We start from the raw sequence: 21,216 nt of genomic DNA, 5'->3' as shown, positions 1-21,216 counted from the left end.
GAGGGTGGAAAAAAAGTGGCCTTCTTTTGACTTGGAAATATTGCTCATATCAGTGATGAATGAGCCTCCTGTACTCTTGTCTTTTGTTTCTTCCTGAGTGTTGAAGCTCACATTTTCTTCATTCCTCTTGTCCTTCCCCTGCACATTCAGTTGTCTGTTGATAGGGCCTGAGGGATAGTTTTTCTGCATTTGACGATCATCTTGTTTCTGCGGTAACTGCCCTTCATGGGATTCATTCATTCCCCAGATTTCAGTAAAAACAACACTCTTTCAAGATGCTCATGGTCTTTCTTTGATGGGTTTCTAGATCCCTCCCCCTGTGTTGTGCTGTGATATCCTGTAAGACCATGAGTTTGTGTTCACCAGGCTGTACTTGAGTATTTGACACAGGTACTGTTACTCTGAGGACTTTGTCCATACTCTCCATCCTCTTGTACCTTCCTGGAAGGAAGGGCATAAAATGCAATGTCTGTCTAATTACATTTAGATGCTTTTGGTTTTCCACAGATGTGACATTGAATGAACCAATGTGCTTTATCACTATGGAGATCTTGGAGAATTGCCTGAGCATGAAGTTCATATGTATCCTACCTTGGAGGCATCTGTTGGACAGCAAAAGCTCTCAGATGTGAACTTTAAATGTGCTGCTTAACGCAGACTCTGTGTGAAGAAAGGCATTTAAATTCTTATGCGGGGGAAAGCACGACTTTTTGCTCAATTGTGCAAACTCTCCAGCTGTCCTGGTGAGAAGTAGAGAGCAGCCGTGATGGAGCTACAAGTCTGAAGGAGGCCCTGCTAGGCTTGTTCTTGGGTCCCCAGATAGACCTCAAATCTCTGAAGAATACTTGAGAGCCTTAAAGTTGGTCAGATGATGGATGAGTCGGACGATGATTTTAAGGAGCTCTGCGCCACCTTTCTCCAAAGGGTGAAAAAGAATGGCACCAAGGAAGTGTCGGGGGAAAGGAAGACACAAAAGGCCTCAAACAGCACTGAGACAAGTAAACCGAAAAGGACCAAACCAACTGCTACCAAGAGCAAAACCCTTCAAGGCCCCAGGGAGAAGAAAACTCGGTCTGGCAGCCAGGCCCCGAGGACTAAAAGGCAAGGGGCACCCAAGTGGCAGGAGAGCAAACCAGCTCCCCCTGAGAATGGAGGGGGAGGTGCGCCTGCCTCTGCTGTGCTCCAGGAGAATGTGCAGAACACCCAGACAGGTAACTGGGCCAGAGCCACGGGCAGTACGTTTCCAGAGAGGAAACCAGAGATGACTGTACTGTTTTACACCAGGAGTCAGAAAACTTCCTGCAGAGGGCCGGGTAGTAAATTACTTTGGCTCTGCAGCCATGGTCTCTGTTGCAACTTCTCAACTCCCTAGGCAGTGTGTAAGCAAATGAATGGGCTGTGTTCCAACAAAACGTCATTAACGAAAACAGGCAGCCAGCCTGAGGACCATAGTTTGCTGACTCCTGTTTTAAACAGTGGTCAAATATAACCCCTTCGTGAACTTTCTACATGATTATATTTGTGGCCCTCTGCTCTTTCAGAGTTTCCTATTAATCTTTACATTATGTAGTTGACACAAGTTACATGAACATGAAAATAATGCTGCTTCTCATTTTCTTGAATTTATTCCAGAGTGGGTAAGTTGCAGTGGGGCCAGCCAGTTTGTTTAGGCTGCTCAGAAGGCAGTAGGAAGCTGCCAGATGGGTTTAAACCCCAAGCGAATCTTCAGGTCCTTCTTTTCTCCTCCAGCACCTTTGTTCTTTTCTTTTCCTTTGTCTGTTTGAAGCAGGTTTCTTACCCTGCTGCCCTTGGTGTACTGAACCATATTGTGTATGTAGCATGCCTTCTTCAAGCAGAGCTGAGAACCAGCCTTGCATAAGATATTTGGGCTCCTGGGTTCTGTTTCTAAATATTTCTCACCTTTACTTCCTGATCTTAAGTGATATTTTTTACCTAGTGTGGTCAGCATGATCTCTCAATGGAGTGGTGGTAAACACTTAGCTGGCAGAGACCGTTGTAAGGCATCAGTGATGTTACCGAAACGTCGTTGGTCCCTCATGCACCCTTTGGGAGTCTAGCGAAAGCCACGCATGACTCCCCCAGAAAACCGCACCCCCGTGCACACCTGTGAAACTGGCATAAAACTGCAGGGCTTCGTGGATCCCCACCAGAGGCCATCTGTGGACGCCAGGTTACCGAACTTATGACCTAGGAAGATCAAAATGTTTGTCTTTAATATTTCTTTAATAACAGCTTTAGAGAAAGAATTCACATTCTATAAAATGCACACTCTTCAAGCGTACGGTCCAGTGGTTTTAGCGTACTCACAGAGCTGTGTAGTCATTACAACTCCGCAGTTTTTGAACATTTCCATCAGCCCAGAAATAAACCCTGTGCTCATTAGCAGTCACTCCCTGTTCCCCCTCCCACCAAAGATATTTGTGACAGGTCTATTTATATTCCCCCCAACGGGGAGGACACCAGTAATCACTCCTATTCACACTTGAGGGTTAAACTCAACCAGTTGGTAGAGGGCCCCTTGAGACTTGGGTCTAACCTGGATCTGGTGGAAGGCTTTGTTTCTCCAGCTAGAACACATGCCTGTGAATGTTTTCCTCCTTGCCAGAGGACGCTCGGGACAGCGACTCCCAGCCCCCTCCTTCCCATCTGACTGCGATGCGGCCCAGTCCCTCCAAACCCCGGACGGCCGAGCTCGTCCTGCAGCGAATGCAGCAGTTCAAGAGAGCAGATCCTGAGCGCCTGCAGCATGCTTCCGAACGGTGCTCCCTGGAGTCTGCAGTTGAAGAAAACCTCCCGAAGGGCCCTCGAGAGGAGATGACGGCAGGGGACGGTATGATGGGAGTTTTACATCTTCCCCTCAGGGATAAGTTTTAACTCGGGGTGGGGGGCGGGGGAAGGGCAGGGCAGGAAGGAGCTGACATTCCAGGAGTTTCTGGTGGGGGCGGGCTCTCTGCCCGGGATTGTACCTTGGCCGTTCATTGTTGCTAGCCAGAGAATGAAGGGTCCCTTGGGTCATTTCTCACCTACCTTCTTTGACAGGATACCTCTCCCTCTTTTTATTTATTTTTATTTGTTATTTTTTAGAGACAGAGAGTGTGAGTGGGGAGAGGGTCAGAGAGAGAGGGAGAGAGAATCTTAAACAGGCTATATGCTCAGCACAGAGCTTGATGCTGGGCTCGATCCCATGACCCTGGGATCATGACCTGAGCCAAAATCAAGAGTCCGATGCTCTACTGACTAAGCCACCCAGATGTCCCTATTTTGGCTTTTTATTACAAAATTTTTCCCACGCACAAAAGTAAATATATATTACAATGAACCTCCATATCCTCAACCTGTATTTAACAATGAACATCTTGCCATCTATTTGTATGTCTCTAAGTGTACATGTTTCTTCTATACCATTAGAAAGGAAGTTCCAGACATCATGATGTTTCACCCCTCGATCTCCTACGTGATCAAAGTGTTGCTGCCACACCTAATTCCATAATTCTGCCTGGTGTCCGCTTCATATTAAAATGTCCCCACTTGTCCCAGGGACAGTTTTATAGCTGGTTTCTTTTTTTTCTGAATAAGGATCCGTCAGAACTAGATGTCCACAAACTGCATCTGCGACAGTTTAGTAGTGTCTTAAAGTCTAGACTCTAGAATAGCCCCCTTGTCTTTTTCACGATTTTTTCATTAGTGTAGGACAACTGTGTTTTAAAATTTCCCACTTTTCTAGACTTATTTGCTCACGGTGTCATTTAACCACTTCCTGTAAGCCCTGTGTTGCATCACACGTGAGTAGACTAGAGGTCTGAGTGGCTCAGGGTTAAAATAGCTTGGCAACAACGTTACAGGTGGTGTGCCCCAGGAGGCAGTCCCATTCTTTATCCTGGAAACAACAGGAGCCCTCCTCCCTGGTGAAAAGACACACACGAGGGAAAAAAAAAATAGGAAGAGACTGCATAGATGGTCCTACAGCTAATAAATATGGAGTCTCTTGGTACTGACATGCAGATTTCCCCTTGGGAGCACTAAGGATTCTCAGGCTACCTCTGAGGTCCACGCAGGCAGCGATGTGGCAGCTGCTTCGTCATCAGTCCCCACAGCACCAACAGGGTGCACAGGAGTTGCTCAGCTAGAACACGAGCTCGGCACCCGCCCTCCATGGGACTCGGTGTTTCCATCGATCTTCACAGCAAAGCCAGTCATGCTCAGTATTCAGGAGACAGAAACCATTTCTTTGTTTAAAAAAAAAAAAAATAGGGCACCAAAATGAAGGGTGATGTGTTTCTGGCTTTAGTGGAAAGAGGGATAGACTGTAGGAATATTCAAGGACTGAGGATTTGTGAAGTTCTCCGAGCACCTCCCTGTGAGTGCCAACGGTCTGCTCCAACAAATTCAGATGTGACAGAGGGCCGCAGCCGTGGCCCAGCCACTGAGGGCGCCATCTCCAGACCAGAACCAGTCAGTCCGTCCTTTGGTGTGATGCTGAGAAGGAGACTCACCTTTGAAGACAGAAAGGCATTTATTTCACTTTGACCTGTTTTTTCTAGGATGGGAAACAAAAGGTCCTAGCAGTAGGAAAGGCTGCACTTTGAAGAGAAAACCTAGATTTATTGGAATAGGAGCCTTGCAAGCCTGGAACGCCCGAGGCGGACTTTCGCAGAAATGGGGAAAACGGAAGGCGCGTTCTCCAGGACGCTGCTGCTCAGACGGTGGCCCTGACCCGTCAGAAATGCGGAATCTCAGGCCTCCCCTAGACCTGTGGGATGCAGACCTGCGCTTTAACAGGCTTCCCAGGGTTCTTCTGCACACTTGGGGGAGTTCCTGTTCCAGGGGCCCTGCTTACATCCACACTCACCGGACAGGGCGGGGCCGGGTCTGCTTTCTCCACACTCCATCCACTGTGGGTGCTCCGTGAGGCCTGGCAGGCGGTGCAGGGGTATGCAGGTGAGCTCGTCCTCACGGGTCTTCGTGCCTCTTCACAGGGTCGGGGCCCTGGCTCCCTGCCACAGAGAGTGACGCGGCGGTGGCCTTGGCCCTGCAGCAGGAGTTTGGGCAGGAACAAGCATCGTTACCTGATGAGAACCTGGAGGAGACAGGGTTGTTCTTCTGCCAGATCTGTCAAAAGAACCTCTCAGCCATGAACATGACACGGAGGGAGCAGCATGTGAACCGGTAGGAATGGCCTGTCGCCTCTCTGTGGTCACCTCTCCCGTGGGTGTGACAGGTCCAGCGGAATCTGTGGTGGGAATCCGGAGACACCTGACCGTGACCATAGCACCTCAGTGTTGGCATCAACCTGTCCTTGCTGTTTTTTTACATAGCTTTATCGAGATGCCTTTCCCGTATATACAGTTGATCCTTTTAAACCGAACTGTTCAGTGGCTTTTATTTATTATGTCCAGAGTTGTACAACCGTTACCACAGTCAATTTTAGAGGATTTTTACTCCTCCAAAAAGAAACCCTGTACCCATTAGCACTCACTCTCCCTCCCCACTCCCACCAACGCCCACCCCAAGCCCCTGGCAGCCGCTCATGCACTTTCTGTCTCTGTGGATTTGTCTGTTCCGGACGTAAGTGGAATCACACAAGATGGGGCCTTTTGTGTCTGGCTTCCTTCACTCAACATACTGTTTTTGTGGTTCATTCAGGTTGTAGCACGGATCAGAATTCTGTTCCTTTTTACGGTTGAAGAATGCCCCATTGTTTGCATAGACCGTGTCTCATTTATCCATTCTTCCGCTGGCGGGTGAATGTGTTTCTACCTTTTGAATATTGCGAATAGAGCTGCTGTGAGCGTGTGTTTCGGGTATTAGCTTGAATGTTTGCTTTCAGTTCTTTGGGGTATATACTTAGGAGCGGGATTGCCTCCGTATAACCTGTCCTTGCCTTCTTCAGCCGGCTTTGCTAACAGATCCCTAAATGTAGGGGTTCGGAGGCTGAGCGAAGGCCGCGTGGGGGAGCTGGCTGTGGCCCGCAGCATGTCCGTGCTGACGTGGACGCAGGTCTGCTACAATCCACGTTATCAGGGAGAGCGTTCTGTGTTCACCGTCTTCCTCCAGGTGCTTGGATGAGGCTGAAAAGGCACTGGCACCCACCACACCACGGATCCCCGAATGCCCGATTTGTGGGAGGCCGTTTCTCACCCTGAAGAGCAGAATCAGTCACCTGAAACAGTGCGCGGTGAACATGGACGTGGGCCCCCAGCTCCTGCTCCAGGCCGTGCGGCTGCAGACGGTTCCGCCGGAGGGGGCCTGTGGCACACTGGCATCAAGGTGAGTCACATGAAAAGGAGGAACACCACAGAAACGCTTTTTTTCTTTTTAAAGCCTTTTGTAGTGTTAGAGAACAACGGAACCCTAGACCCCTCCCTAGATTCTGGAAACGAAACATTTGAGAAGGAAATCAGGCACAGTGCCCACTAGCATGGAGAGGAGACAGATTCTGTATCCTCGAAGGCTTTGAGATGGTCCACACGGGTGTGTCTACGCAAAGGACTGGCTGGACTGGTTTCCTGGAGGGCCTTTCTGAGCTTTTTCCATTCTCGGCATCCTGTGGCTGGTGCCCTCTGGGGCAGTGAGGAATTCGGTAGCCCGCTGTCCCGTGTCTGTGTCCCGTGTGCTGTGGCACAGCTTCCACCTCCACGCGGTCCGATTCTCACACCATTAACGTTAAAGGACTCAGCATCGTTCAAAGAGTTGTCAAGACAGAAGCACAGGCCTTTTTGTTAATGTGCATGAATTAAATGCATAAGTGTCACAGTAAGAGGCCTGCACGTAGCTAGAAACAAGTCCTTGGTGTGCAAACCACAGGTACGCGGGCAGCTCAGCTCCCCTGCACCTTGCCCCTGCCACGGTGGACGCCGGCATTACAGGGAACAGTCTAGTGCCGGCCCTGGACTTTTGCAGGTTTGGGACTTCTTTCCTTTGACAGCTGTCAAGAGCAAAGGGAAGGCCAAGGGCGTGGCTCTGTTTGTCCTGGCCGGTGTCTTGCACACAGGTTACGGGCATCTGAGCTGGGCCAGTGGTGGGACTGGGGTGGGCAAAAGTCAGTTCTTAGCTGGTGAGCCTGTCTGTATTGTAGCACATCAACAGCAGCATCTCAGAATTGGAAGCTTTAAGGACCTAGCATAGATATTATCTAAGCCATTGTTGTCTTTCAGTAGGACTGGATGACGACTACTTACTCAGATGAAATATATCTGCTTTTTAAATACTTCCAAGAAGAGACACAAGATGTGTGTGGGTCCTTCTAGAAGGTTGTTAAAGTAGAAAACGACAGCCGATGGACACCCTCACTGAGGCTTTGAGACTCACCTGCCCTAAGGCGAAGCCTGGTGTGTGTGGAACTCTGGGTAGTGGATACTGGGATGGCCCCTTTCTCTCTGGGGGGCTGTGGTTATCATGTGGGGTTCCCAGGAAGTTGAACCAAATTAGGGCTTGTGTAGATCTTCCGAAGTGATATCTGAGATTCTTGAGCCATCCCTGGCCCAGGGGAGAGCATGAGCTTCTCTGGAAAGGCCAGAGGTACCTTCCAGAGCAGCCCCACAGCTGGGTTTGCGCTCCCGGTCTCTCTCTCACCGTTGCCCTCCTATTTCTCACTCGGCCTGTTGGGATTCACCAGGCAGTCTGCGTTCTCCAGCCAGAAAGTCCTTTAAGTAAATCTCCTCCAAGCTGGCTGACCATGTTGGTGGTCTAAGCTGGGAGTCCTTTCCTTCAGACCTTGGACAGAGGCTCCGCCCACGGGCCCCTGCAGGAGGGGAAGGGATCCTTTCGTGGCCAGTGTGGCCAAGGGACTGCCTGAGGGGCATCTGAGGTATGGTTGGGCAGAAGTTGGTGGAATCCAGGAAGCTGACTCACAGCCGTCGAATGTGGGCTCCATTGGCAGGGTCTGGCCACACGGAGCTTGTGCAGGTACCATTCACAGCTTTGTACGTCTGCCAAGAACTCAGCTGCGTAGCATCACATGGAAGGTCCCAGAGCCTCTGCTCTCCGGGCCGCAGCGAACGTGGCCCAGAATCACTTGAGCTTACACAAGGCAACAGGATGAGTACAGCGAATGCCCAGAGCAATTGACGCCTCTGTCTGATGAGTTCACATTTATCCCTTTTCTCTCCTGACCAGAGAGTAGAAGGGGTCCAGGCCTCTCTGGTCCAGCGGGGACCGCCTCAGAAGAGGAAGCGCTCACACTTCCGGCGTCACTAACCTGTTTGGCTGTCTTTTAAGCTTCAGCCATCACGCTGGAGGTCTGAAGCGGAGGGGAGCCACCAACCAGAAGGAGCTGCAGAGGAAGCGGAGGGTCACCAAGCCTGAGGCGCCGTCCGAGGACTTGCTGGTGGCCATGGCCTTGTCCCGGTCTGAGATGGAGCAGGAGGCTGTGCCAGCGGCGCTCAGACTGGGAAATGCCTTTTCTGAGAGGATAAGACTGGGAGCAGGTAGGCGCATCCCTGCGGGGGGAGGCTCTCCACGCTGCTGGCCGAAGGTGACTGCGGCTGGGCCTCGTGACCCTTTGCTTCTGTTTACCTCCAGGAAAGAAGAGCCGCAAGAGGAAGGCGCCTGTTTCCCCTCCCCCGTTGTTAGTCCAGGACCCGGAGACCACGGGGAGGCTGACGGCGGATCGGGTGGCCCAGCTCTTTGCCGAGGAGGTGGAGCTGTCCAGCACGCCGCCGCTTCCCACGAGCAGGATTCTAAAGGAAGAGCTGGGAAAGGCCGGGCGGTGTCTGCGGCCACCTGGAGGGAAGCAGAACTTTCTGTGGGAAGGCAGCGCCCTGACTGGAGCCTGGGCCCTGGAAGCCTTCTACACGGCAAGCCTGGTCCCTCCCATGGTGCCCCAGCGGCCCGCAAAGGTGCGCCCTCCCCTCTGGGCATACGGGGGGCTCTGGGGAGAGGCCAGCAGCTCCAGGAATGCAGCACTGGTCATCAACAGAAAGTCTGAAAAGGAAGGAAGGGTAGGAAGTCAAGGGGTGTTGACTGTAGCATGTTTCTGTGTGTAGGAACTGATGGCTCTCCTGGGAAGAACTGGCCAGTTTCCCACATGTATCCTGTCCCTGGAGAGTGTGACTGAAATGCAGTCCAGGACCCCACCCCCGGGAGGGCTGGTATAACCCACGTATGGTGGGGCCCAGGAACCAGCCTGATGCAGGTGTGCCTAGAGTCACTAAGCTTGAGGCCATTTAGATGACGTTAGGAGGACAGGGCCTTCAGGAACCTTCCGTAGACATAGATGCAGCAGGCATGGCCTTCACTGTGACAGAGAAGTCCGTTGATAGATGGTGAGGGACAAAAGCTTCACAGGGTTGCTCTGGGCTGTGGCTGGCACTCTCAGGGATCCTCTGCGTGGCGGCTTCTGCAGTAGCCATTTGGTCACTCGGCTTTCTGACTTCTTTCAGGCTCTTACACAGGAGCCCGTGCTCCTCCCAGGGCTGCCTGACCAGCCAGAGCTGGGAGTGCAGACGCCACCTGCTGTCCCCAGTGCCCACCCTGCAGGCCACGGCCCCAGGAGCCCAGGCCCCTCCGCCAGCCAGAGGGAACACCAGGCCCTGCAGGACCTTGTGGACCTGGCGGGAGAGGGGATGAATGCCAGCCCATGGCCCTGCAGTGGGGGACCAGCCAGCCCGGGAGGGGTTGCAGGTGAGACACCGGATGGGACACCTGGGCCAGACCCGCCCCCCGCCCCGGCCAGGGCTACAGCGTCACTGGCTAGTCCTTGTGACGTGGTGATAGCCACTCAGACCTGGGGGTCTCTGGCTTGTCCCCAGAAGATGGGGAGAATGCGGTCTCTGTAAGTGCTTTCCTTTTTTCTCAGATGAATGTCGTGTTGGTGAGTCTGTCACAATCACCTTAAACTTTAACCCAGAACACAGCCCTTTTCCCAGAGCAAGAGACCTGCAGGCTACTTGTGTCTATTTCACCACCCTGTACCTCTGGGTGAGGGTGTAAAACCTATCAGTAGGTGGTTCACTTCAGTGAAGAAGCCCTCAGGTGACAAGTACCTCCAGGGTGCCTCTGGGGTCAGCCGGCTGACAGGTGATGCCTGGAGATTGACGTTGCCAGATGTGATGTTCTTTTAACCTGTGAATTCTCTCAGGGATGGATTTGTCACCCACTGGCCTTCCACTGACTGGGTTTATCCCGCCACCCCAGGAAGAGCAGCTGGAGAGGGGCGGCCAAACTTCGGTAAGGACCGGGCTTCTCCCTGCGGGCCGGGCAGCCTGGCCCTGCTCCCGACCCTGTGGTCCTGGCCACTGAGTCAGCTCACTGTCTCCAGACCCTTCCACAAGTGCACTGGACCCTCACTGGCCTTTGAGCTAAGCCAGGCAAGAGACCACAGGAGTCTCCTGTCCCCTCTAGGGTTCTGCCATGAGGCTTCTGTCCCTATCGCCACTGCACTCTAGGGTACCATGGTAGCCAAGCCCCGGGAGCCTGCTGTGTCCTGAGAGCCCACAGGGATCACCGCTGCTCTGTGAGGGGCTTCGTTCCCTGAACTTTCATTCATTTGTTCAGCATCTACTGTGCCCCTCTGACATCAGGTCCCAGGCTGGCCTCCGGATAATGGTTCACGTTCCCTGTTGGTGACGCTGGGTTGGAAGTTGGGTTTTCCTTAGAGAGGATGTCATCCTGTTAGTATATCGGTATCAGCCAAACCCTTCACACCACGGTCTACCTGATGACCGTGGCACGGGGTCGGAGAAGGGACTCGGAGCTCCCGTCAGCCCGGTACCTGAATGGTGAGGGCTCAGGATCCTGGCCTGTCACATCGGGCCGCACACGGTGTTTATGAAGCACTTAGCCCAACGTGCACCCTGCTCACCCTGCTCGGCCACGGCTAATGCCTCATCTGCAGCTCTCTTGCAGCCGTCATGCCTCCACTTGCTTGTCCCCCGCATTGTGGGCCAGGGGATTCCGGGTAATGGAGAACTTGAGCAAGAAGCTAGCGTGCTGTCCCATATTGTTGAGAGCCTCAGGGTAATAACAGGTGGAACCCGGCATGCGAGCCTTGTGGACAGGAGCTCAAGGCACCCCTAAAGTTGGGGAACTTGCTGTTATACCGGTCTGCTCTCCCTCCTTCCAGCTCACCCTCAGTTTGCTGCTGGCTGACTTCAGAGCCATGGTCAATAACCCACAGCTGAGCGACATCCAGCTTCAGACAGACAGCGGGGAGGTGCTTTACGCCCACAAGTTCGTGCTTTATGCCCGCTGCCCCCTTCTCATGCAGTATGTGAGTATGTCCCCTCTCCCCCCTTCTCCCTTCCCCCCCCTTCCTCTCCTGCCCCTCCCCTCCTTCCTTTCTCTCCTTCTCCACTCCTCCCCCTCCCCTCTTCCCACCCACCCTCCGCCTCCCCCCCCCGCCCCCTCCTCCCTCCTCTCCCCCACCCCTCCCATTCTGGGTGCTCTCTTATGCTCCCTTCCACTCTGTCCAGGCTCTCCCTCTGTCTTCCCACCCCCTTCACTCCCCTCCGCACCCCCCCTCCCTGCCCACGCTCTCACCCGTCTCTCCTTCCTCTCAGTTATACTTCACGGAGAAGACCTTTTTGAGGTTAGGGAGCAGTATGAGGAAATGAACTGAGGATTGGGAAACATCAGATTTCTTGATTCACTGAATAAAAATCCACTTTTCCCCAGAATTTTTTCCTTTTCCTCTGTGTCTGTAATTATAAAGTCATCCTCGACCTCTTGAAGGTTGAGCTGCTGACAAACGTTTCTGCACTGACCCGCACCGACACGCATTTAACTTGAACGTTGTGTCGCAGGATCCAGGAAGCTACTGTCGGCCTCTCCCAGAAGGTTCTAGTGCCTCTGATGTGTCTGTCGAGAGGGAAACGACCGGGTGCTTAAACACCCATCATGGTCTGCTTTTATCAACGGCGAAGTCCTATGGCCCGACCACAGAGCCTGCGGGGCAGACTGGCGCGACACTGGCTGACGCCGGCGCCGGGGAAAGGCTGTGTGGAGGAGGGGCCCCCTCTGTGTGGCCCCCGAGTCAGGCTCGTGAGGTCGGTAAACCTCCTGTATTCTCCTTCGTTTTCAGGTGAACAGCGAAGGCTTCTTCGCCGTGGAGGACGGCGACGTGAAGAGCCAGCGCGCGCTGCTGGGTGGCGTGAGCGCCGAGGCTGCCCGTGCGCTCCTGCACTATCTCTACACCGCGGACCCCGGCGTGCCTCCCCGGCTGGTGCCCGGCCTGAGCGCTCTGGCCCGCAGGTCCGATCGTTCTTCCCGTTTACCTCACAGCGTCTGACGCTAACTGCCAAGGAGTAGCAGGTTGACGGCTCGCAGGAGGGCCAGGGCTGCGCCCTCTCTGTGTTAACCCCAGGTCTATGCTCAGTGGTGACCTCACCTGGGATGTACTGACTGGAAGTCTGGCCAGAGCGGGCGCTCGCGAGAGAGCCCAGCGCTGGTGGAGGGCGGCCTCTGCCGAGTCACGTGGCTTGGAGCTCCCTGGGTGTGATGGGGGCGGTCCTCAGCTGCCCCAAAGCCCTGGCACTCCTTGGCCGTTCCACCACGAAAGCCTAGCGGCGGCCGTCCTTTCCCAGGTCCCAGAAAACAGAAGCAGCTAGGATGCGCAGTCTAACTCCCGCGGGCTCGCACCTAGTCCACGCAGCAGCCGGGAGGGGCAGCGTGCAGCTCCACAAAACGAGGGGAACCGTGTCCATCCGAGGCCGTGTCAGCCCTCGGGTGCGTCCTTGGGAGAGGACCAGCCTGCCCCTGGGGTTCTGAGTGTGCCAGTCAGACCACAGAGTGTTCAGGGACACGGCAGGTGGTGCCCCCATCGCCCCGGCTGACCTGTGACGGGTTCGCTGTCTTTGGTTTGCATCGGTCCAGAGCTCCGGGTTCCTCTCAGGGCAGCTCCAGCCGGGCCGCACCACCAGCTGCTGTCCTCCAGCTCGGCCCGATGCACCTTCCTGTTTGCGCAGCGGAGTCCAAGATCCCTTCCTTAAAGTCCCTGAGTTCCTTCTAGAGCTGAGTGGTGTGTGTGGGACGGGGGCTGCTGGGTGTGAGCATGGGCGCCGTCTGGAATAGAGCAGGGAAGAGGCCAGGACTGAGTCAACGGCTGTCCTCCCCATGACCCTCACCTGTGCCGGGGCACCGGCCGCTGCCTCTGTGGGGTAGTGATGCGTGGCGTTTCCTGTTGCAGGTTCGGCGTTAGCGAGCTTGTTCTTCTGTGCGAACAAGAGCCTGATGTGATGGGTTCAGAGGACAGGCCACGGAAGGAGAAGGAAGACGAGGACTGTGAAAGCCGGGCGGAGAACTTCCAAGAACTCTTGAGGTCCGTGTGGATAAAGGAAGAGGAAGAAGCAGAGGCTTCATTGAAATCCGAGGGCTGTGAAGAAGACAGAGAAAAAGTGGATGAGGCAGAAATGGAAGAGATTTATGAATTTGCAGCCACTCAGCGCAAGCTGCTCCGGGGGGAGAGCACTCCAGAGGTCAAGGAAGAAACGGACCGGTTCGGGGAGGATGGTCCCTTCTCTGCACAAATCTCATTAAGTGTTCAGGTTCACGAACAGCCGGAAAATGCAGAAGAGATGGAACTGTGTGACCAGAGAAGAGATGAGGCCCCAGTCAAATGGAAGAGCGTGGGACCGTCCACGCCCCTGCGACTCAAGGGCCATGGTGCAGATGTAGAGACAGCAGGGTCCCCAGAGGAAGCACTGGGGCGTCCCGGCTCCTCTCGCCCTTCTCGGGGCGGCCGGACAGGGAGAAAGGAAGGTGCGTTTTGGTGCTCGGCTGCTGCTGCCGCTGAACAGCCCTTTTCATCGACTCCCAGAAGATGCCCTGAACCGTCGCAGACAACAAGTGAACTCCAGGAAGACAATGGCACGGCCACGAGAAAGGGGGCGGAGAGTCCTTGTACCCCTGCCCACCGGCAGTCACCCCCGTTGCGCCCGTGCCTGTCGAAGCTCCTTCAAGGCAGGAGCCCTGGCCGGCCACGCCCTTGCCCTCGCCCTCATCACACCGGCCAGTCGCCCAGCGGAGCTTCTAGGGCGGCCTCCCAGGACTCACCATCCAAGCAGAGGAGGGGCAGGAGCCTCTGCAAGCTACTTAAAGATCCAGGCCTTCAGAAAGGCAAAGAACGTGGTTCCTTGTTGGAATGCAGAAATAAAGGGGCTCTGGTGTCCCCAGAAAAATCTCCATCCATTGACCTCACCCAATCAAAACCTGGTCATTTGAGCTCCCGATCTCAGAATACTCCATCCAGCAAGAACAGAGAAGATGAGATTATCCTTTTACTGGACTCAGATGAAGAGCTGGAGCTGGAACAAACCAAAACAAAGTCAGTTCTTGATGGTCCCCTGGAAGAAAGGAAAGTGCTAGAAGTTAGCACCAAGTCTTCTGAGCTGTTTTCCGTCATCGACGTTGATGCAGATCAGGATTCTTTCCAAAGCCCACCACGAAGAGAGGCGGAACTGCTGTGTGGGGAGGAGAGGCCGCCAGGGAGCCAGGGCTCAGGGGAGGGCAGAGGGACCCCTCAGCTGTTCTGTGACCCCGAGAGCGGCCCTGAGGAGGACAGCACCACAGACGCCTCATGGCTGGTGCCCGCCACCCCCCTGGCTAGCAGAAGCCGTGACTCTTCATCCCAGACCCAAATAACAGGCCTCAGGTCCAGGGCTTTAGTGGATCACATGGCCCAGTTCAAACCCTGGGCCTCCCTAGAAAACAGGGATAGACCCGAAGCTGCAAATACGTGTTCGATAGCCAGGCCCCAGATGTCGCCACCGCACTTGGGCCCCATCATCGCAGGAAGCCCCGACAGCAGGGGCCCATGCAGTCCCCACCCTGGGCGCCTCCAGCACTTTGCTCTTCTGGCGGCCTGTCCCATCTCAGGGGGCCGCGCCGATTCCACGGGGCAGCTCCGGAAGCGCTCGCCCCTCGGGCCCAGCCTGCTGAATCAGGCCACCGCGAGTGAGGTGGTGGAGGTGGAGGACAGCGAAGACGAGCGGGAGGTGGCCAACAGCAGCCCCCTGCCGGACAACGACCCTCCGATCCCTGTTGACGACTGCCACTGGCACATGGAGCCCCTCTCTCCGATTCCGATCGACCGCTTGAATCTTGAGCTGACGGGGCCCCTGAGCACCAGTAGTCCCAGCGGTTACGGCCACTCCCCGGCCCTCTCGGGCACCACCCCCAACCGAGGAAGCCTTGCCGGCCAAAGAAAGGCTCCAGAGAAGTCCCCTCGGGCCGGCTCGCCTGGGAGCAGCAGGCAGAGCTTTCTGAACTCCGCTCTGTGGGACCACTGGGATGAAAAAGAACAGACGTCTCCAGAGCTCCTTCCTGCGGCCCAGACGCCGAGTGCTGATGAAGCTCAGAAATCAGAAGGGTTAGAGACGCCAAGTGAGTAGCGGGGCGGGCTGGGGGGTGGGGTGGGGGTAGTTGGCTCTTACACTGTTTTACACTAAGGGGCTGGAGGGGACGGTGAAGACAGCGCAGGGCCGTCTGAGCCCTCCCTTCCACCTTCCGGCTCAGGGACAGCGGGCTTGCTTCCAGAGTACCCCTTAGCCAGTTCGTATCCTTGCCTGGGTCCTATGGCTCCCCTGGGCTCGAGTGAAAATTGCTGTCTTTGGACCCTGCTCGGGACTACTGAGCCAGCACTTCTGAAGGCCGACACGAACACCTCAGGTGCACCTCAGAATCGGCCAAGCGTGGTTCCCCCCGAGGTGAGACAGAGCTGCCGCGCCGAGCCCGCAGCTCCACTCCTGTGAGCACGCTCAGTGGAAGTGCAGTCAGGACCGAAACAGATCCTCGTACCCAAGTGTTCACGGCAGCCAAAGCGGGGAAATAACCCAGGCGTCCCTTAGCTGACGTGCAGGGGTAAAGGCAATGCGGTCCCATCCACGCAGTGGGGTATTATCAGCCACAGAAAGGACAGAAGTACTGACCTGGTACGTCATGGATGAACCTTGAACACACGATGCTCGGTGAGAGACCGGAGTCACGGGAGACCACATGCTGTGTAATTCCATTTCCGTGACACGTCCAGAGGAGACACCTCTGTTAAGACAGGAGCAGACGAGCAGTTGCCGGGAGCGGGGGCGCAGAGAGAATGGGCAGCGTGCTGGGTACGGAATTGCCTTTTCGGGGTGACGAAGATGCTTTGGAGCTAGATAGAGGTGGGGGTGGCACCGCACTGGGAATGTCCAAAGTGCCTCTGGATCGTTCACTTTAAAATTACACGTGAATTTGCATCTCACTGAAAAAAACAAGAGGTGGGTAAGTGGGGGAGGTCCTTCCTCATCGACCATCCCCCAGCCCCGTGGGGGGATGCCGTTTCCCAGCTCATTTCAGTCAGAGTCCCCCGTGCCAGTCCCTGAGGTGTTGCCGCCCACCCTGTCCCCTGCCGGGCAGATCCTGGGGGAGCCGGGAAGGGCAGGGTTGCACCAAGCACTGGCTGGTAGCATGGAAGCAGCCTGCGGACAGAGCGTCTGTGTGCGACCGGTGTTTCATTTCCTCCTAAAACCCGAGACCATCTGGGCCTTGTTGACCAGCACTCCCAGCATTGAATGGACTTGAGAATTGCCTGGAGAACGTCTTAACACATACACGGCCAGGCCTCCCACCCCACAGGTCTGGGGCTCGGCCAAGAATTTGCATCTCTAACCAGCCAGTTCCCAGGTGGTGCCGTGAGAACATCAGACGGGGGGGACCTCAGTCTGAATTTGAGGCGGGCTTCCACGAGGTGACAGGCTTTCTCAAATTATACAAAGACTTTTGTGCTTTTTTTCAGGAGACAGCCTGTTTTCATTGGAGTCTCAAAGGACTCCAAGCTCATAAAAAGGATAAGAACCAAGTATATTCCTAAGTTGTCCCGTTTGTCTTTAAAATACTGACTTCTTTTCTAAAATAACAGCTTTACTGAGCTGTTATTTACACACCATAAAGTTTACCCTTTAAGATGTATAATCCAGTGGTTTTTAGGACATTAACAATGTTCTGCAACTGTGAGGGGCTGGGTAAAACGGGAGGGAGAGTGGGAGGTGCAGGCCTTATTCCCAGGACGAATGAGTAAGTCCTGGGAATAAAACAGCACAGGAACAGTCAGTGGTCTAACAGTGCACGGTGATAGACAGTAGCTACGAAACAAAAACGAAACCATACCCCTCGGTGGTTTTAGTACATTAACAGTGTTCCGCAAGCATCACCACAAATCCCAGAACATTTTCATCATTCCGTCAGCAGCCACTCCCGCTGCCCCTTCACCCCAGCCCCTGGCAGCCATGAATCTGCCTTCCTCCCTGTTCCCGCAGCATCGGCATCGCACAAGGGCTGTGGCCCTCATCACGTGCCGTGCGATGCTTTCCGAAAAGACACAATTCTAGACTCAAACGATGAAGGGGTGAACGTACTGCTCTCATGCACAACGGTGGCTAGGCTTCCTTCGAAGGCAGGATTTCTCTTGGTGATCCTACTGAGCTCAAAAGAGGTAAATCCAGGTCCCTTGTGCTGATACGTGTTTCTTTTGTTCTACCTAGAAGGTGCTCATTGGAAGAACTTGCCCCCGAAAGTGCCCATAACCCCAATGCCAAGGTATTCCATCATGGAGACCCCGGTACTGAAGAAAGAACTGGATAGGTTGGTGTTGTTCTTGAAAACTTGCTCCTGAGTGGTCCACTCCCTCCTGTGAGCGTCCAGGCTTTAGTGAGGCCGGAGATGAAGGTCCTGCTGTGGGGCTCTGGTAGCAGGAGCCGCTGGGGGTGGGAGAGTGTGTGACGTCTGGCTCTCCGCACACTGTTCCCGGAGAAGCTAAGAGAGGAGACTCCGTCAGGTGATCCATCGGGTGACAGGTCTCCATGAGCCATGTGGATGGAAATGGGACACTTGCCTTAACAGTCTGAATAAGGAGATCTGATTTTTTAAAAGAACATCAAAACTATCACATCCCAATCAATGCTGCTCCTCACCTTGGGCACAGAAGGTGTTCTCACTACCACCATCGCTCAGAACCTGGGAATGGCCCTTCTGGAATATTCTGCAATGTAAGCTCAGTTGGCCTGCAGAGTAGACCTCTCTGAATGCTCACAAAAGTCAGGCATTTAAGATTTCAGTTACACAAAGCCATTAATTTGATTTGTTGATAACTGTTTGCTCTTTGCTGAAGTTCACCTGTTTCCCCATTCAGGTTTGGCGTCCGCCCTCTACCCAAACGCCAGATGGTCCTGAAACTGAAGGAGATATTCCAGTACACTCACCAGACTCTGGAGTCGGACTCCGAGAATGAGAGCCAGTCCTCACGGGTGCTCCTGGAGGCGCCTCACAGCCAGACCCAAGCCAGCAAGACGTCCAAGGGCTCCTCCCATCAAGAGAATCCTCCTGGTGGAAGCCTCCCTCCAATGAGCAGGGAGGAGCCTCCAGGCCCTGATGGTGACGCCCAGCTCCCAGCCTCCCAGGAATCAGTGGCCTCCTCCGTGGACAGCAGTGACGGCTCCTTTAACTCACAAAGGTAACGGGACCGAAGGACAGGGCGAGTGGCTTCATAAGTCCTCCAGCCAGTGGGTCCGTGAGTTGGCGGAAGCAAGCCCAGCTGCCTTCTGCATTTGAACTGTAGGAAACCCAGCTGGGGTTACGGGCAGTCCCCCGTGAGCCTCCTGAGCAGACCTCTGGGGCTCCCGTATCCTTGCCCTCAGGATACTCTCGTGAGGGGGCGGGGCTGGCCTTCCCGGGAGCACCTGTTGCTGCCGGCAGTAGATTCTGGCCGAGGGTAGGATCCTGCCCCCGCCGCAGCAAGAATGGCAGGATTGCAGCGGCCTGGAGCTTCCTGCCACCCTGGGAGGTCATCCGTGCCACGTGTTGGGCTCTGCAGGGGACACAGAAACGCTCTTTCCCTCAAAGAGACTCCTGGTCTCGGGGTGCTGGAGAGGAGGGTCACAAAATGTTTTTTGTCTGGTTCTTTGCAGTTCTTCCTGTGAGTTTGGAGTGGCCTTGGAGTCTGCAGGGGATGAAGAGGGTCAAGAGGAGATAAGTGCATCACACACAAAATGTTTTTTGTCTGGTTCTTTGCAGTTCTTCCTGTGAGTTTGGAGTGGCCTTGGAGTCTGCAGGGGATGAAGAGGGTCAAGAGGAGATAAGTGCATCACAGACGGCCGCCCAGGCGGCAGCCACGGAGGAGGCAGTGAGGCGCTACATTCGCTCCCGGCCGGCCCTCTACCGCAAGGTCCTGCTCTATCAGCCCTTTGAGTTGGCCGAGCTGCAGGCCGAGCTGAAGCAGCATGGCATCCGCATGGCCCTGGGGAAGCTGCTGGATTTCCTGGATGCCCACTGTATCACCTTCACCACCTCCGCGGCCCGGAAGGAGAAGCTCCAGAGGAAGAGGCGGCAGCCCGTGGGCAAGAAGAAGCGGGGCAGGGCCGCGGGCCGGTCCGCCCCTCCCCACCTGCGGCCGTCCGCAGCCTGTGAGCGTCTGCAGCCCCCCTCGGCGAGCCAGGACTCCACGGGCGTTTCGGGGCCTGGGGACCACATCAGCCCCCCGTGAAAGTGACGATGGCACCGAGGTGGTCGGCTTTCCCCAACTCCGTTTCCACGGTCCTCAGGGCCCCAGCCCCTTCCTCTTGTCAGTGCCCATGGTTTGTCTCCCTTTGTCTCCCTGTGACCCCGCCGTGGGCGGCCGCCAGCTAGCCAGGACGAGGTCTTTCGGGTACAGGGTGTCCTCGTCCTGAGGTGGACATCCAGGGCCAGCTTGCCCTTGCCCTGCCTTCCTTCTCGACACTTGGCCATAACCCCAGCCTCCACCGGCAGACCAGGTGCCCACAAGCCTGTCACTGCCACATGTTAGGTGCTCTGCTGGCCTACCCATCCCGCCTAGATACCTGTCATAGTCACCAGCAGTCTCCAAACTGGGCAGTGCGGGCGGGCCCGGCTTTGCCGGGTATGTGGGGGAAGCTATCTCCAGCCTCAGGAGCGGTGTGGAGTATGGGCGAGGGCCAGAAAAGAGGAAAGGTCTGGGTCTCTACATCCGTGTGAATGCCTCGTCTGTTTTAAATACGGTGCAGTCCATTTTATATGATGTGCAATAAAAACAAAAACGCTGTATAAAAAGTTTCCAGATACTACACTCTAGGATGAGGGAAGCTGGCTGGCAGCTGCCCCCACACCCACGTCTGCAGGTCTCTGTGACGGTCCTTCATTGCGAGGGGTGACCCAGGCCTGCTGGCTCATTGCTCTTTGGTTCTTAGGTAAGAGGCGTGTGCATTCGTTCATCCATGACTGTGAGTCCGTAGACCCACACTAAGCCCCTACCAAGCAATGAGCTCCAGCCCTCGATGCTCAAAGTGAGGCCTGGGGCCCAGCAGTGTCACCCCGGGGTGGGGGGAGGGGTTGTTACAGATGCAGGCTTGGGCCTCTCCAGACCCACCGAGTCAGAATCTGCATTTTACTACGATGAGTTTGCAAAGCCTGCCCTGGCCTCTGCGCTGGGCCCTGTGGAGAGAGGTCAGACACAAGCCATCAGTCATCAGACTAGGTCTAGTCATCAGCCAGACCCTGGCCTGTCCTGAGCTCGGTCAGTGCTCAGGTGGCCCCCAGCGATGGCCTCCTGGAAGAGGGGCATTGCGAGCTGGGCCTCAGGTGCATGCAGCATTCAGGGAGGTCAGAGGGGCTTCTTGAACACGTACTGTGTGTCCTGGTTTGTGCCCTCGGGAAGAGGGCCGGGCAGGGGTCAGAGGGCAGAGCAGGCTGCCAGGGCTCAGATCACGGCTGACTGACTGGAGACGAGTCTGGCCTGGTTTCGAAGCTACCATGTGTTTCTTACACCAAAGGCTTGCTCTCCTGCCCTAGTAGGGACTGTGTGAGGGAAGGGAGGTGGAGTTTGGGAAGCGGGAGGCGACTCAGAGCCCTTACCCGGCTTCACCGGCTCCTGCTGGAGACCCTGGACTGGGATGAGCAGCTTCGGATGCACTGCCTCGGGACAGGCCTGGGAGCCCTCAGTCCTCAGAACGCAGCCCAGGACGTCACCAGCTGCAGGAGGGGTTGAAACGGAAAAAGCCTTGGGCCAGGAGAGGGGTGGGGGGAAGGGAGCTCCAGTGGTAGGAGGCCTTGGCCAGGTCAGGTCTTCACCGCGGGCCCCGGGGGGCCCCAGGGGTCGGCAGTGGGCCCAGCAAGGGCTTGAGCCCCGAGCCTGAGCCCGTGCACTCTCGTGGCAGTGGGGGACCAGCCACAAGCAGAGGACTGGCAGCCTCCGGGAGGAGAGCCCTGAGCTTTCCGGACAGGTCACACCTGGCT

The 21,216-nt window shown here is 55.4% G+C and overlaps 1 protein-coding gene across 1 annotated transcript; it reads left to right on the top strand.

Moving 5' to 3' along the window:
• Window positions 1-542: 542 nt before the first annotated feature.
• Window positions 543-20,028, top strand: SLX4 (SLX4 structure-specific endonuclease subunit). The gene is made up of 15 exons (XM_032591670.1): window positions 543-628; window positions 841-1,211; window positions 2,627-2,851; window positions 4,998-5,187; window positions 6,076-6,288; window positions 8,239-8,447; window positions 8,542-8,858; window positions 9,402-9,642; window positions 10,100-10,188; window positions 11,084-11,230; window positions 12,041-12,210; window positions 13,145-15,339; window positions 17,475-17,574; window positions 18,122-18,442; window positions 19,003-20,028. The coding sequence occupies exons 1-15, from the start codon at window positions 543-545 to the stop codon at window positions 19,469-19,471; spliced, it is 5,343 nt and encodes a 1,780-aa protein (XP_032447561.1). The 3' UTR covers window positions 19,472-20,028.
• Window positions 20,029-21,216: the final 1,188 nt, after the last annotated feature.

This window comes from Lynx canadensis, chromosome E3 (assembly GCF_007474595.2).
Source record: "Lynx canadensis isolate LIC74 chromosome E3, mLynCan4.pri.v2, whole genome shotgun sequence".
Taxonomy (NCBI): Eukaryota; Metazoa; Chordata; class Mammalia; order Carnivora; family Felidae; genus Lynx; species Lynx canadensis.
The sequence above is the reverse complement of the archived record's forward strand: the minus strand, read 5'-3'. Positions and strand labels throughout refer to the sequence as shown.

Coding starts and splice junctions, on each gene's coding strand:
- SLX4 (XM_032591670.1), top strand. CDS start 543: ATGGAGATCTTGGAGAATTGCCTGAGCATGAAGTTCATATGTATCCTA. Junction 5,188..6,075: donor AGGGAGCAGCATGTGAACCG/GTAGGAATGGCC, acceptor GTCTTCCTCCAG/GTGCTTGGATGAGGCTGAAA. Junction 6,289..8,238: donor TGTGGCACACTGGCATCAAG/GTGAGTCACATG, acceptor CTGTCTTTTAAG/CTTCAGCCATCACGCTGGAG.